At 36.8% G+C, this 16,083-nt stretch overlaps 1 protein-coding gene across 11 annotated transcripts in view; it reads left to right on the forward strand.

Annotated features, from left to right (window-relative positions):
- The window catches only part of CFAP70 (cilia and flagella associated protein 70), a 94,580-nt gene continuing 78,497 nt past the window's right edge, over nucleotides 1-16,083 (forward strand). For 10 of the 11 annotated variants that reach the window (XM_055325250.1, XM_055325254.1, XM_055325249.1 and 7 more), the window contains exons 1-3: nucleotides 1-139; nucleotides 2,508-2,610; nucleotides 3,802-3,988. In XM_055325250.1, the coding sequence (XP_055181225.1) occupies nucleotides 2,548-2,610; nucleotides 3,802-3,988 (250 nt within the window). In that variant the 5' untranslated portion in view covers nucleotides 1-139; nucleotides 2,508-2,547. The remainder of the gene's footprint in view (nucleotides 140-2,507; nucleotides 2,611-3,801; nucleotides 3,989-16,083) is intronic. The other variant, XM_055325253.1, reaches the window with a different exon arrangement.

Consider the following 16,083-nt stretch of genomic DNA (forward strand, 5'->3'; position numbering starts at 1 on the left):
GTTTGCGGCTTCCTCGGGTAAGACGTCGGTATCGCTGCTCAGGGAACCTTCTGCTCCCGGACTCCCCGCCGTGGCTCTGCGACCGCGCCCGTTACCTCAGTCTCTTCAGCTAGGCCGCGTCCCAGCGCCGTGCACTGAGGTACAGACCTAAACGCCACCCACCCCGCTGGCCGCTGCGCCGGCCCCTCCCAGGCCTCCCACCTGAGGCCGGGCTTAGAGCTCCTTCTCGCTTTGCCCCAGATAGCCGGCAGTAGCTCCCTACCGCGCCCCTGTCCCCAGACGACACCCGCCCATCCCATCGTATCCGTCGTCAAACCTGTTTCTGGTGTGACTGTTCCCTCGCATTTGTTTTCGTCTTAAAGATTTTGCTTTTAAGTAATCGCTACACGCAACGTGGGTCTTGAACTCACAACCCCGAGAGCAAGAGTCTCATGCTCCACCCACTGAGCCAGCTAGGTGCCCCTCCCTTGCATTTTCTTATGAGCAATATGACAAGGAATGGGTGCTTCTTGGGAGCAACAAGAGCCCGCCCCCGCCGCCTGGACCTTTTAAAAAATTTTTTAAATTGGAGTTCAATTTGCCAACATATAGCATATAACCCAGTGCTCATCCCGCCAAGGGCCCCCCCTCAGTGCCCGTCACCCAGTCACCTCGCCCCCCGCCCACCTCCCCTTCCACTACCCCTTGTTCATTTCCCAGAGTTAGGTGTCTCTCATGTTTTGTCACCCACACGGATATTTTCACTCATTTTCTCTCCCTTCATTCCCTCTCACCAATTTTTATATTCCCCAAATGAATGAGACCATATAATGTTTGTCCTTTTCCGATTGACCTATTTCACTCATCATAATACCCTCCAGGTCCATCCACGCAGAAGCAAATGGCGGGTATTCGTCGTTTCTAATGGCTAATATTCCCTTGTATACATAGACCACATCTTCTGTATCCATCATCTTTTGATGGACACCGAGGCTCCTTCCACAGTTTGGCTATTGTGGACATCGCTGCTATAAACATTGGGGTGCAGGTGTCCCGGCGTTTCACTGCATCTGTATCTTTGGGGTAAATCCCTAGCAGTGCAATTGCTGGGTCATACTGCCGCCCTGACCTTAATGCAACTAGCCAGATTTCTTGCATTCATTATGCAGTAAATATCCTGCTAAGACAAGGCAGAGTGCCAGGCCCTGAGAGACTGTAAAAATGAATGAGAGATTACTTGTCTTGAAGGGAGTAATTGAACTTTCAGGAAAAGCAGTGCACATTAATAATACCATTTGTATTGTACTTCATAGCTTAAGCAGTTTTACTATTTTAGTGGATATTCACAACAAATGTGAAAATCAGAAGTTAGATTATCTCTTTTATAGAAGGTGAAACAGGCTCTGAGAAATTAGGCTAGTGAAGGCCTAATTCATGTGCTACTAATGAAAATGAGAGTAATGTAAAAAGGTCGTTTCTAATGTGAATTAAAATTTTTTTTTAATTTATTTAAATTCAATTTGCCAATATATACTATAACACCTAGTGCTCATCTCATCACGTGTCCTCCTTAATCTAATGTGGATTTGATAAGAAAATTGTCAGGGTCACTTAGATCCTGAATGAGCCTGAAGACATGGTGTTGAACAAGTGATCTGAGATGTTTAGATGACTTCAAGTGAGGGAATAGCTGAGAAGAGATAGGATAATTTTTTAAAGATTTTATTTATTTATTCATGAGAGACAGAGAGAGAGAAGCAGGCTCCATGCAGGGACCCCAATGTGGGACTCGATCCCAGGACTCCAGGATCATGCCCTGGGCCAAAGGCAGACGCTCAACCCCTGAGCCTCCCAGGCATCACAAGACAATAATTATAAAGCCTGCGGACAGCAAGGTATCACCTTTTTTGTACCACCAGTCCTAGACATAGCATAGTGTGTCCTCAGTAAACGTTTGAATTGCATTAAGTTCCACTTAAATTGAGGTAGAAAATCTTTCTTACACCAATTTATTTTTGAAATTATGTCCTTAGTATTGTAAAATAACTAGAAAATATCTCAGACTAAATTGGACATATGTCAGAACTTTTACTGATGAACTAACCATTATTCCATGTGGCTGTTTTTTTCCTGTTAGATATTTTTATAAAAGCAATTAAGTCATCTTTGAAGGGAGATTTGCACATTAAAAAAAAAAAAAAACCTACCAAAGAATACTATGGGAGATGTAGGGGGTAGTGGTGGGGTGGGAAGTAAGGGAGATGCCATTCCTGCTCTCTTTATCTTGTGATGATTTGTGCTTCATGGGTTGGTTATATGTATAAAGATCATGTCAGCACTAACTGAAGGAATCCTTCCTGTGATCAGGTCTGTAAAGCACAATCCAGCAGCAGAGGTTGGAAAGGGCACAAAACAATGCTGGACTGTGGCATTTTCCTAGGTTCTCACCTAGTATTGGTTATGATGTAATGTGGGTATTTCTGCAGCTGTGGTACTTGAGAGGAGAGATTGATTCATTATGTTTACAGAGACCAAAGAAGTCCAGGGGGACTTTGCCCAAGTGCTGCTATGGAGCAGATGTCATCAACAGGCAGACCCGTCCAGATCACTGTGACAGATGGATATGACTTGGTAAAGTTATTTTTGGAAATTAGAGAGGTTCTTAGTTTATTCATTTTTCTTGAAAGTATATTTGTCTTTGAGTTCAAGTTTACCTGTCAAACATCTATCTGCAGGTTTCATGAAGATGTATTGGGAGCACCAGCAGGAGGAATGGTTTTGCACCCTCCAACACATCAAACCTGCTGGTCTTAACATTTCAATGGCATTCTTTTTAAGATTTTTTTTTTTTTTTTTTTATTCATGAGAGACACAGAGAGAGGCAGAGACACAGGCAGAGGGAGGAGCAGGTTCTATGCAGGGAGCCCGATGCAGGATTCGATCCTGGGTCTCCAGGATCACACCCTGGGCCAAAGGCAGCGCTAAACCGCTGAGCCACCCGGGCTGCCCTTCAATGGCATTTCTTTCTCAATTTTCCTTTTTGTTAGACTATATAATCAGCAGGTCACATCACTATGTGTGTAAAATACCTGGCAACTACATTTAACAGGTGAAACAAGAAGTGATTTTTGTTTTTCTATACTACAGGTCTTTTTCTTCTGAATTCTTCCAGAGTTTCTCTTGTGATTAATTTCAATTGTTGATTTTAAATAATAAAACTACAATATAAGGTAACTTAAAAATTACAAGAATAATGAAATGGCAAAATATTCATTCACTATTATGAAGTCAGGTAGCTCATTCCAAAACAGGATGTCATGAATGATCTCTACTTTGTTTTAAAAGGTATATATAAAAGGTGTATGTATAAATGTGTGTGTACATATGTATATATATATATATATATATATATATATACACACACACACACATATGTGTATTCACAGAAATGCACTAGAAAATATATTCTAAAATATTAATAGTGCTTGCGTGTTAGAGTGAAACTATAGGTAATTTGTTTTCCTGTGTGCTTTTCTCACTTTTTCAAATATTTCACAATATACTTTTATAACCATGTGGATAACAGAAGTTATTTTTAAAAACTCCGAATGTAATGGCATTTAAATAGAATGTTGCAGTTAGCTACAACTAGATTTGTTTAATTTGTTACAACTTTCTATCTACCCTTTTTGTATTTGTGATATATAGCTTGTTAGGAAAACATGGAAAATACTGTTTAGTTCAAGTCAAAATGAGTTGCCAGATATGTAGGAAAATTCTCTCTTTGAGTATGATTGTAAAGTGGTATCTTTCTGTCAACAGAAAGGTTTTAAAGGAGAAACTCCAGTTACTTTTATTCGTGCAGAATTCAATCAAATGGTTCTGGGAGACTCTGCAAAAGTTACGGTTTCTGCAGAAGGAACTGCAAAGTACAACCTCACAAGCAGTTTTGAGTTCAATCCTGAAGGAGGAATTACTTTAGATGACATTGCCCACAAACCTGTGTTCTGTAAGTCTCTGTGGTACTAAAAATATTAATTATGTTGAGTATGTTGTAAGGAGATTCTGAGGTATTTAGTAGCTGTTTGGGGGACAAATGAATACACCATACCTTTTTCACCTAGGAATAACGTGGTATAATTTGAATCCTACCTGCTTTTGGCAGCAGTCTCCATAGGCGGCTAATTTTAATCAGTTTGTATCAAAGACCTTTTGACATTTGACTGTACTTTGCAGTCCTTATCTCCTAAGCTGGATTGGGAGCTTTCCTAAATATTTCTGTGTTTAGGGTTGCCAAATTGAGGAAAAATAAAATTAGGACATATATTAAAATATTCATTGGTTATCTGAAATTCAAATTTAATTGGGCATCTTGTATTTTACCTGGCTACCCTATCTGTAATTCTGTATACAATACTTCTGTACACTTTTTTTTTTTTGAAATTCAGGTCTGTATCTTACTTATTTTAGAATTTCTAGTGCCTAGAAATATCTGAGACATAAAAGGGCTCAAAAAATGTTCAATGAATGAATGAATAAATGGACATATAACTTCTGTATCAATACTTTTACAGTTTCTAAGTACACAGTATTATCTCTGACATACTTTGTTCTTACACCTATACATTAATCTAAAGCTCTTGTTTTAACCTATACTATACCTATAATTTTTGTTTTGTTATTTTTTTAGTGGCACATCTCCTGTAGCATCTGCCAAAAACCACAGATTCCAAGATCCCAGACCCAGAGAAGTGGGACCTACCTGGGAATCCTACAGTATTCTAGAGTATTGCATTCTAAGCCTTTTTTCCCATGAAAGTCACCTGAGGCTGAGAGAAAATAGGCTTCAGAGTCCTACCCTAGACTATTAAATTCATGATTGCCAGGGAAAGATCCTAGGGAGCTGCATGTAGGAACAAAAGTGTCTGGTGATTCCTGGGAAACACTGTTCCAGAAAAGTAATTCTTAGGTCTGACCTAGCTGGGAATCAATTACCCATGGAGGCATCCATCTAATCCATACTCTCTACTCACTCCATTCTACTTCTTTCTTCTTTGCTTTGTGCTTCTCTGTCACTCCCAATCCCAAGTAAGAGGAGTGTCAGTATCCTAATTGCCTTCCTCCCTGGCACGTTAGATGGGAAAGGCAGAACTGGAACATGGTTTTAAATGTGACATTGAATTCATGAGAAAGAAAGGGCCAGCCCTTTGTTACAGAAGCAAAAGCTGGAACTGAAACCTGGAACTCTTGAACAGCTGCTGTTGGTATGTGGTGGTGTAGGCAGAAAGGGCAGTACTCCAAAATCTAGGGACTTGGGTTTTAATGGTCTTAAACCAACATACCTTGGGCAACTGTAGATGGGAGCTGTCCCCAACCCCTTTACCACAAGCCAGGACTCTCAAAAAGAATGGACTAGAAAAAAAATCCATGCCCCATCATATGTGGTCTAGCCATTGGATAGATGAAAAAGGTCTTTCCTAATAAGTAGTAATCATAGGGTTATTCCAATCATTAAATAACATACATTTTCTTAAAACATACAAGGAACATTTATACAATAGAAACTGGCTGGCCAGATACTACTCAATAAAACAAGTTCTGCCATATGCCAAAGAATCAATGGGATACAGACTAAGTTTTCTGACCAAAACACAAGTCAACAAAATTAGAAATATATAACAAAAATATAGGGAAAAAAGGAATCCATTTGGAATTTTTAAGTAACACTTAGGTGTAATTCATGGGACAACAAAGAAATCATAAGACAAACTATAAAATATTTAGAATCAATAACAGAAAAACACGAAATATCAGACTTGTGAGATATACCTAGAGGTACATTTATGCTCTCAAGTGCAGTCATAAGGGATCAAAAAAGATTTAAAACAGAACCTCTGGGGTGGCTCAGTCGATTAAGCATCTTGAGACTCTTGATCTCAGCTTAGGTTTGATCTCAGGGTTGCAAGTTCAAGCCCTGCTTTGGGTTCTATGCTGGGTGTGGAGCCTACTTAAAAAAATAATAAAACAGAGCCTCTGGAGTATATATACTTTCCCCTATTCGTTTCACTAAGTACAACTGCATACCTCAAACTTCCTATGTAAAACAAACATAAGAGACTCTGAGAAGTGGAGAGAAAAAGGAAACGAGACATGAGGAATGACACAGTGATGAATTGCTTGGGTTTTTTTTTTTTTTTGCCTTGTATATCCTTGACTTGATACTGAAGAGGCCAGCAACCTGGAAACATGAATGAGTGCAGACCAAAAAAAAAAAAAAAAAAAACTAAAAGAGATCTGCTCTAACTAAAGACCAGGCAAAGGACAGCCTAGCAAGACAGAAAACTTTCAGTCAGTAGCTGTGCTGCTCCAGCCAAACATCACAGACACAAAAATGTGGCCCCACTCACACCCAAGCTGAATGGGAGACTGACTTCTACTCTCACAAAACTTAAATTAGGTGCTCCAGCTAGGTGGTGTTTGAGAATACCAAATAGGAGGCCAGGATTTTGGTGCTGTGTGGTCATGAGCTCTCTCTTTCACCATGCGGTTTTAATGGAGACCACATAGGAAGCTTGGGCTTCTGCCGCAATCTGACAGTAACAAGATGTCATTCTACTACCTACTGGTGTGGTGTCAGAGGAGGCCTAATGTCAGTTTGAGACTCACCATCATCTATTGGTAATGAGCCTAAACCCACTGTGGTATCTGTGGAAAAGAGGTAAAGAACCAGAACCCGCACCCCTCATCAGCAATAATGAGGAACTGTCCCTCTCAGGTATCAATAGAGGCAGATTGGAGATAACAGACAATGCCCCTCCCCTTCCTCTGTTGGAGCAGTATAGAAAAATCCAGCTAAAACAGATGGTTTAATCAGAGTTTCATAACATACAAAAAGTCCAAGATTACATGAAAATCATTCATCATACCAAGAACCTGAAGATCTCAAACTGAATTTTAAAAGATAATCAGTAGATGCTAACAACAAGGTAACAGATACATTAGAATTATTAGACAAAGATTTTTAAAAGTCATGATAATCATTGAGCCATTGCAAACATGCTGGAAACAAAACATAGACTCAGCAGAGAAATAGAAGGTCTTAGAAACAGAAGACATGAAGAACCTAATGGAAATTTTAGGTTAGAAAAATATAGTAACTTATGAAAAGCTCAGCAGATGGGCTTAACAGCAGAATAGAGGAGACAGAGAAACTGGAAGACAGAAAAATAGAAATACCCAATCTGAGTAATCTGGAAGAAATAAACTAAAAAAAAATGTAAACAGCTTCAAAGGCCTGTGGGACTATGACAAAATGTCTAATAGTGTCATCAGAGTCTCAGAAGGAGAGGAGAAAGGGTGAGACAAAGAAGTAAAGCCTGAAAACCCCAAATTTGGCAAGAGACATACACCTACAGATTCAAGAAGCTGATCAGACTCCCAGTAGGATTAAGCCAAAGAAATCCATATTAAGAAACATCATAATTAAACTTTTGAAAACTAAAGACAGAACAAAATCTGAAAGCAAAGGAAAACAACTAGAATGTCATCAGTTTGTCATCAGAAGCCATGGAGGCCCAAAGGGAATGGAATATTTTCTAAGTGGTAAAAGAACTCTCACCCAGAATCCAATACTCAGAGAAAAGATGTGAAGGGGAAATCAAGACTTTCAGATGAAAGAAAAAAATTGTGACCAGCAGATCCACCCTGAAAGAATGGCTGAAGGAATTTCTATAAAACAGAAGAGATATGATGAAAGAAAGAACTGAGGAACATCGGGAAGGAAGGAAGAATATGGTAAGCAAAAATGTAGATAAATAAAGAAGCTTTTCTTCTCTTTGAGTTTTCTAAATTGTGTATGACACTCGAAACAATGTATAACACTGTCTCATGCAGTTCTAAGGGTATATTGAGAAAATATTTTAGGCAGTTAAAAACAGGAAAAGCAAAAGGACATAAGAGAGGTAGATTTCTATACTTCAACTACTGATGACACTTGTAATAGATTGTAATAAGTAATGTATATGTAATGCAATACCTAGAGCAATGACTAGAAAACCTATACAAATATATACACTTAAAAGTATTATAGATAAAATAGAATTCTAAAGAACGTTCATATAATCTACAGGAAAGCAGAAAAAAGAAAACAAATGAAAAAGGGAGGACAAAAGACTTAAACCCTACTATATTAATAATTACATTAAGAAATCAAGAGACAGAGTTTGCAGAGTGTTTTTTAAAAAAACATGACCTAACTGTATGCTGTCTACAAGAAACTCAAAATATAACCATATAGTCAGGTAAAATGTAAACAGAAAAATATATTATGTACACATTCATCAACAACTGGAAATGACTGTATTAGCATTAGATAAAATAGCCCATGCAAAGAAAATAACCAGCGTCAGAGAAGTTCATTGATAAAAGACTCAACCCATCAAGAAGACATAGCAATCTTAAGTGTACATGCACTAAACAACAGAGCTGCAAAATATGTTAAACAAAAACTGATAAAACTGAAAGTGTGAATAGACGGATCCACAATTATAGTTGGGGACATAAACACCCTTCTCTCAATTTATGGAACAACTATATAGAAAATCAACAGGGATATAGGAAAACTCAACAACACCCATCAGCCTACAGTATCTAATCAATATTTTTTGGAAAGCAGAACATTATTTTCAAAAGCCCACAGCCCACATACCAAAATCATACTCTGGGTCACAAACAACCTCAACATATTTAAGTGACTTAAAATGTGTTTTCTGACAAGAGTATCAAGCTAGAAATCAACAATAGAGAACAGGAAACTAAACACTTGAAAACAAAAAGACACATTTCTAAGTAATCCATGGGTCAAAGAGGACATCTCAAGGGAAGTAAAAAAAATACAGTGAACTGAATGGAAATAAAAATACAAGGTAACAGAGTTTGTGGGACATAGCTAAAGAACTGCTGAGAAAATTTATCACACTAAATGCATACATTGAAAAAGAGGAAAAGTCTCAAATCAGTAATCTAAGCTGCCATCTCAAGGATTTAGAAAAAGAAAAGGAAAATCCAACAGAAGGAAGAAAATTATAAAGATGAAAGCAGAAAGCAATAAAATGAAAAACAGAAACAATAGGGAAAAATCAATGAAACAAATAACATAGCTGGTTATTTGAAAACATCAAGGAAGACTCACCAAAAGCAGAAAATGCTCCAGAGGAGAAAAAAGGCACTATAAATTATCAATATTAGAAATGAAATGGAATTAACATCACAGATGGTAGACATTAGAAGGATAATAAAGAGATAAGCAACTATACATAAATTTGACAAGAAAATGGGCCAGTATTTTGAAAAACACAAATTCATCCTATATCATCCTATATGAATAAAGTTGCTCTGTAACTGTCAAGGAAATTGAACTCATAATTTGAAATCTCAAGCCCAGATAGTTTTACTAAAAAGTTAAAAATAATAACTAACACTAATTCTACACAATCTTCCAGAAAATAGAAGAGAGGAAATACTTCATTTTCTGATGCTGGTGTTACACTGATACCAAGACAAGACAAAGTACAAAAATGGGAAACTTGTGGCCAATATTTGTTATGAATATAGACACAAAAATTCTAACAAAATACTAGCAAGTAAGCAAGTAGGATTCAATATATAAAAAGAATTCTATGTCGTTATGAAGTGGGATTGATTCTAGGAATCCAAGATTGGTTCAGTATTTGGAAATTAGTCAATGTCATCTACTGTGTTCATAGTCTAAAGAAGAAAAAGCACACAGTCATATTGGTCAAAACAATAAAGGTTTTGACAAAATTTAATACCAATTCATGATAGAAATTCTCAGAAAAATATAAATAGAGCGAACTTCATCAACCTGACAAAGGCAAACATTATACTTAATGGCAAAAGATGAAATGCTTTCCTCCTAAGATTGGGAACAAATCAAGGTCAGATCTGCTCTCACCACTCTTATGAACATAGAGCTGGAAGTGCTAGACAGTGCAATTAAGTAAGAAAAGGAAATAAAAGGCATCTAGCTCTGAAAGGAAGAAATAAATCTGCCCCTATTTGCAGATGATATGATTGTCTATGTAGAAAATATCAAGGAATATGCAAAACTTTTAGAAAGAAAAAGTGAGATAATAGGATACAAATTTAAATGCACAAAATCAATTGTATTTCCATATGCTAGTAACAAACATGGACACTAACTAAAAATATAATAATACATCACTTACAATTGCTCTTTAAAATTAAGTCATGTAAATTTAAGAAAACATATATAGCACTTATGTGCTGGAAATTATACACTGTTAAATGACATTTAAAATTTTTATAAATGGAGAGACATACTGTATTCATGGACTAGAAGACTCAACATAAGTAAGATGTCCGTTCTCCCCAAACTGATACAAAGGTTGAATGTAATTCTTATCAAAATCCCAGAAAGATTTTTTGTAGATATGGACAAGAGTATTATAAATGTATATAGAAAGGCAAAGGAACAAGGAAAGCTAAAATAATTTTGGAAAAGAATAAAATGGGAAGAATCACTATACTTTATTTAATGACTTATTATATAGCTACATTAAAATTGTGTGGTGTTTGTGTAAGGATAGATCAATGGAAAAAATAGAAATAAAAATAGACTCATCTGGGGATCCCTGGGTGGCTTAGCGGTTTGGCGCCTGCCTTTGGCCCAAGGCGTGATCCTGGAGTCCTAGGATCAAGTCCCATGTTGGCTCCCGGCATGGAGCCTGCTTCTCCCTCCTCCTGTGTCTCTGCCTCTCTCTCTCTCTCTCTGTGTCTATCATAAATAAAATAAATAAATAAATAAATAAATCTTTTAAAAAATAGCCTCCTCTAAATATGCCTAATGATTTTTAAAAAGATTTTATTTTTAAGTAATCTAGACCCAATGTGGGCTTCATACTCAGAACTTGGAGATCGAGTCATGTGCTTCACCAACTGAGCCAACCAGACACTCCTGCCTAATGATTTTTGGTAAAAGTGCAAAATTAATTCATTGGAGAAGTAGCCTTTCAACAAATGATGTTAGAGCAATTGAATATCTGTAGGCAAAAATATGAACCTCAACTTTAGTCTCATACCTTATACAAAAATTAACTCAAAATTGATCACAGATTTAAATGTAAAATGTGAAGTCAGAAAACATTAAGAAAAGAAAAAGAAAATCTTTAGGATCTAAGGTTAGGCAAAGAGTTCTTAACACTAAAAGCATGAACCATTAAAGAAAAAAACCTGGTGAATTGGACTTCATACAAATTAAAAACTTGCTCTGTGAAAAACCGAGGTTAAGAGTAAGAGAAAATATCTGCAAATCACAATTCGACAAAGTAATAGTATCAAATATATAAAGAACTATCAAAATTCAATGATAAAAAATACTCCAAACAAACCAGTTAGAAAATAGGCAAAAGACATGAAGAGACAATTTACCAAAGCGGATAAAAGCATATGAAAAACTGTTCAAAGTCATTAGCCATTAAGGAGATGTAAATCAAAACCACAATGAGACATCACTGCACACATATCAGAATGGTTAAATTAAAAATAGTGAAACCATCAAATTCTGACAAAGTTGCAAAGAACCTGGATCACTGATACATCCCTACTGGAAATGTCAAACGTCAGAATTTCTGGTGGGAATGCTGTCAGTCTAGAAAGTAGTGTGCAATTTCTTTAAAAACAAAACCTGCAAACCACCATATATGATCCAGCAATTGTACTTCTGGGCCTTTTTTTAAAAAATTTTATTTATTTTTTTAAATATTTATTTATTTATTTATTATTATTATTATTTTTTAATTTCTGGGCCTTTATCCCCCCCCCACAAAATGAAGACTTATATTCACACAAAAAACAGTATTTAATTTCTAGGAGCTTCATAGTAAAAAACTGTAAACAACCCAGATTCTTCCATGGGTAAACAAACATACAGCCATACTATGAAATGCTACTCATCAATAAAAATGAACAAATTACTGGGACACAAACCAATCTTAGTGGATCTCCAGAGAATTGTGCTGAATGAAAAAGCCAATCTTAAAAGGTACATACTGTAAAATTATATTTATATAACATTTTTTAAATGACAAAGCATAGAAATGGAGACTAAATTAGTTGTTGCCTGGTGTTGAGGATGATAGTGGAGGTGTCTTTAAAAGGGTAACATGGGTTAAAAGGGTAACCAGAATCCTTGTGGTGATGAAATGATCTGTATCTTGACTGTATCGATGTCAATATCCTGGTTGTGATAATTTACTGTAGTAATGTGAGATGTTACCATTGGGAAAAACTGGTACAAGATAGCTTTCTGTATTACTTTCATAATTGTATGTGAATCTGAAATTATCTCAAAATAAAAAGCTTAATTTGGGATATTCTATTCTTACAGGGGGAAAAAAGCATCTTCGGTGGTGAGAAGTCTTGAAACTCAAAACCACTGGAGTTATAATGATAAAGCATTATTGTCTGCTCAAGAGTGAAAGAAAATACACAAATTAATGAGTCAACCAAAAGCAACCCCTCCTCAGCATAGAGCCCACAAATTAGACTGAAACTGTGAAGGTAGCTGTGAAAACAAAACAACAAAAAAAATGTGGAGACCATGAGTACCCTCTGCAATATAGTGTCATTTTCCCCTTGGATTTTCTTGAGAACCTCTTTCCACTTTGCCGAGAGTTAAGCTGTATAAAAGAAAGTTTCCTCTTTGCTAGTGGGGGGTTTATTAACAGTGTGTAAGTCTTCTAAGAAGATGAAAGAGAGCTTTGACCATTTTGTTTTTGGAGCTCTGAGTGTATTAAAAAATGGGCACATTCCCCATCCATGCCCCATGGATACAAAATTGTTTAAATATATCTTTAATAAAATAGTTCTCAACATTAAAAGATTAAAACCTATTGAGTTACTACTAAAATACAGAACTAAAATACTAAAATAACAGAACTAAAATAACAGAACTACTGTTCTACTAAAATAGAACCCCAAAGAATATAAAATGAAAGAAGAAAGATAAGAACAAAAATTAATTAATTGGGAAATAAGCCCTAAAAAAGAGCTACAAAACAAAACCTGCTTCTTTAAAAGACTAACAAGGGTAACTTGGGTGGTTCAGTGGTTGAGCGAGTGGTTCAGTGGTTGAGGGTATGCCTTAGGCTCAGGGCGTAATCGCGGGGTCTTGGGATTGAGTCCCACATGGGGTTCCCTGTGGGGAGCTTGCTTCTCTCCCTGCCTATGTCTCTGCCTTCTCTTGATGTCTCTCATGAATAAATAAAATCTTAAAAAAGCAACTAACAAAATAGACAAACTTCTGGCATGATTGGGCCAAAACAAAATGAAACCAAGACAAACAGTATTAGGAAGAAAATGGGGCACTACAGATAGAGTGTACTTTTGAAAATTATGAAAAGAATATTTTTGAAGATTCTGGGAAGATAAAGTAGGAAGCACCAGGAATCTGTCTCCCCACCTACACAATGCTTGCACTGCCACATTTTGTCTGCTACAACTATTTTGGAACTCAAGTCTGTTGAAGGCTTGCAACTTCCAGGGGAAAATTTTGATGGCACATTGTGATTAATTTTGGTTAATTTCACTTTTTTTAAGGTTTTATTTATTTATTCATGAGAGACAGAGAGAGAGAGAGAGAGGGAGAGAGGCAGAGACACAGGCAGAGGGAGAAGCAGGCTCCACACAGGGAGCCCGACATGGGACTTGATTCCGGGTCCCCAGGATCACGCCCTGGGCCGAAGGCGGCGCCAAACCGCCGAGTCACCCGGGCTGCCCTAATTTCAGATCTTAACACAGTAGCAGCTACTCATTTCCCACCCCTGTAGGCATGTAGCAGGGAACCATGTATGTGTTCCTCTAGTAGCTCGCACACAGCATGCTGGAGCCAGGATGAGCTAAAAGGACCTTGTCCTTAAATATTGTGGATCTGTTCTCTGATTGCTGATTGCTGCTTCTGATCACAGAAGACAAAGAGGCTATCTGCTGTTTGTTGTTGCACCTCCCTCCATTCCATTGTTGTAAGGCCCTTCCTCCTGCTAGAAACTACCAAGGGATTTAAAGGGAGCATCCTTTATCTCCCTTTCCTTTTTCTTTTTCCCCTGTTGAGGAACCAGACATTCAAAACTAGGACACTTGAGAACAAGTGCACGTGAGGTGAAAACTAGAAAGTGACCATGCATGTCTAGGGAAATACTCAGAAAATAATTTGGGCAACCTGGGTGGCTCAGCGGTTTAGCGCCACCTTCAGCCCAGGATGTGATCCTGGAGACCTAGGATCAAGTCCCATGTCAGGCTCCCTGCATGGAGCCTGCTTCTCTCTCTCTCTCTCTCTCTCTCTCTTTCTCGTGAATAAATAAATAAAATATTAAAAAAAAGAAAATACCTTAATTTTATGCCTCAGGCTAACCCTCAGCACAGAGACAACCTACAGTGACAAAAAATAAACAATAAAAAACAGTAAACCCTGGGAAGGGGGAGAATCTAATTTCCAGACTTATCCCATTATTAGATTCAAATATCCAATGTTCAACAAAAAAATCATAAAGTATACAAGGAAACATAAAGTATAGCCTATTCAAACAAGAAAAAAAATCACAAGAAACAACAATGTTGGCCAGAATGTGGAGAAGAAACTTGTGCACTGTTAGTGGGAATGCAAACTGGTGCGGTCACTGTGGGAAACAGTATGGAGGCTCCTCAAAAAATTAAAAATAGAATTACTATATGATCTAGTAATTCCACTATTGGACATTTACCCAAAGAATATGAAAACACAAATCCAAAAAGATATATGCACACCTATGTTTATTGCAGTATTATTTATGATAGCTAAAATATGGAAGCAATCCAAGTATCCATCAATAGAGGAATGGATAAAGAAGATATATATCTTCTAAGCTAAAGGGCAATCCAAGTGCTTATATATAATATTCTAAGCTAAAATATGGAAGCAATCCAAGTGTCCATCAATAGAGGAATGGATAAAGAATATATATATATATATATATATATATATATATATATATATATATATGCATCTGACTCTTGATTTCAGCTCAGGTCCTGATCTTAGGGTCATGAGATTGAGCCCAATATCAGGCTTCTTGCTCAGCATGGAGTCTGCTTGGGTTTCTCTTTCTCTCTGCCCTTCCCCTGCACTCTCCAAGTCAATCAATCAATCCTTTTTTGAAAAGCAGGATACAAATTCAGCATACAAATATCAGTTGCATTTCTATATACTAACCATGAACAACATGAAAAGTAAGTTATAAATTCCATCCAAAGGAATAAAATACCTAAGAATTAACTTAACCAAGAAGATGAAAGACTTAATACAATGAAAACTACAAAATGTTGCTGAAAGAAATTAAAGATAACACAAATACATTGAAACATCCCATATTCCTGGATTGAAAAAGTTAATGTTGTTAAGATGTTAATCCTACCCAAAGTGTTTTACAGATTCAGTGCAATTCCTACCAAATCCCAGTGTTTTTTTTTTTTCAGAAATAGAAAAGGCCATTCTAAAATTCATATGGAATCCAAGAGACCCCAAATAGCCAAAATGATATTGAAAAAGAGCGAAGTTGGAGACTTCACACTTACTGTTGTCAAAACTTACTACAAAACTAGAGTAATCAAAAAAGTATAATAATGGCAGAATTAAAGACCTATATAACAATGAAATAGAATAGGGAGCCCAGAAATAACTCCTTACACATATGGTTAAATGATTTTCAATAAGGGTGCCAAGACCAGTTAATGAGAAAAAAACAATCTTTTCAACAATAGGTGCTAGGAAAATTGGATATCCGCATACAGAACAATGAAGTTGGACCATTACCTAACACCATATATAAAAACTCAGGATGGATTAAGGACTTAAATGCAATACTAGAAAAAAAAACTCTTAGAAGAATATATAGGACAAAGCTTCATGACATTAGGTTTGGCTATGATTTCTTGGATAGGATACTAAAGGCAAAGGTAACGAAAGAGAGAAATTAGGGGAATTAGGGGTGGCTGGGTAGCTCCATTGGTTGAGCAGCCGACCCTTGGTTT

This window comes from Nyctereutes procyonoides, unplaced genomic scaffold (genome assembly GCF_905146905.1).
Source record: "Nyctereutes procyonoides isolate TBG_1078 unplaced genomic scaffold, NYPRO_anot_genome, whole genome shotgun sequence".
NCBI classification, from domain to species: Eukaryota; Metazoa; Chordata; class Mammalia; order Carnivora; family Canidae; genus Nyctereutes; species Nyctereutes procyonoides.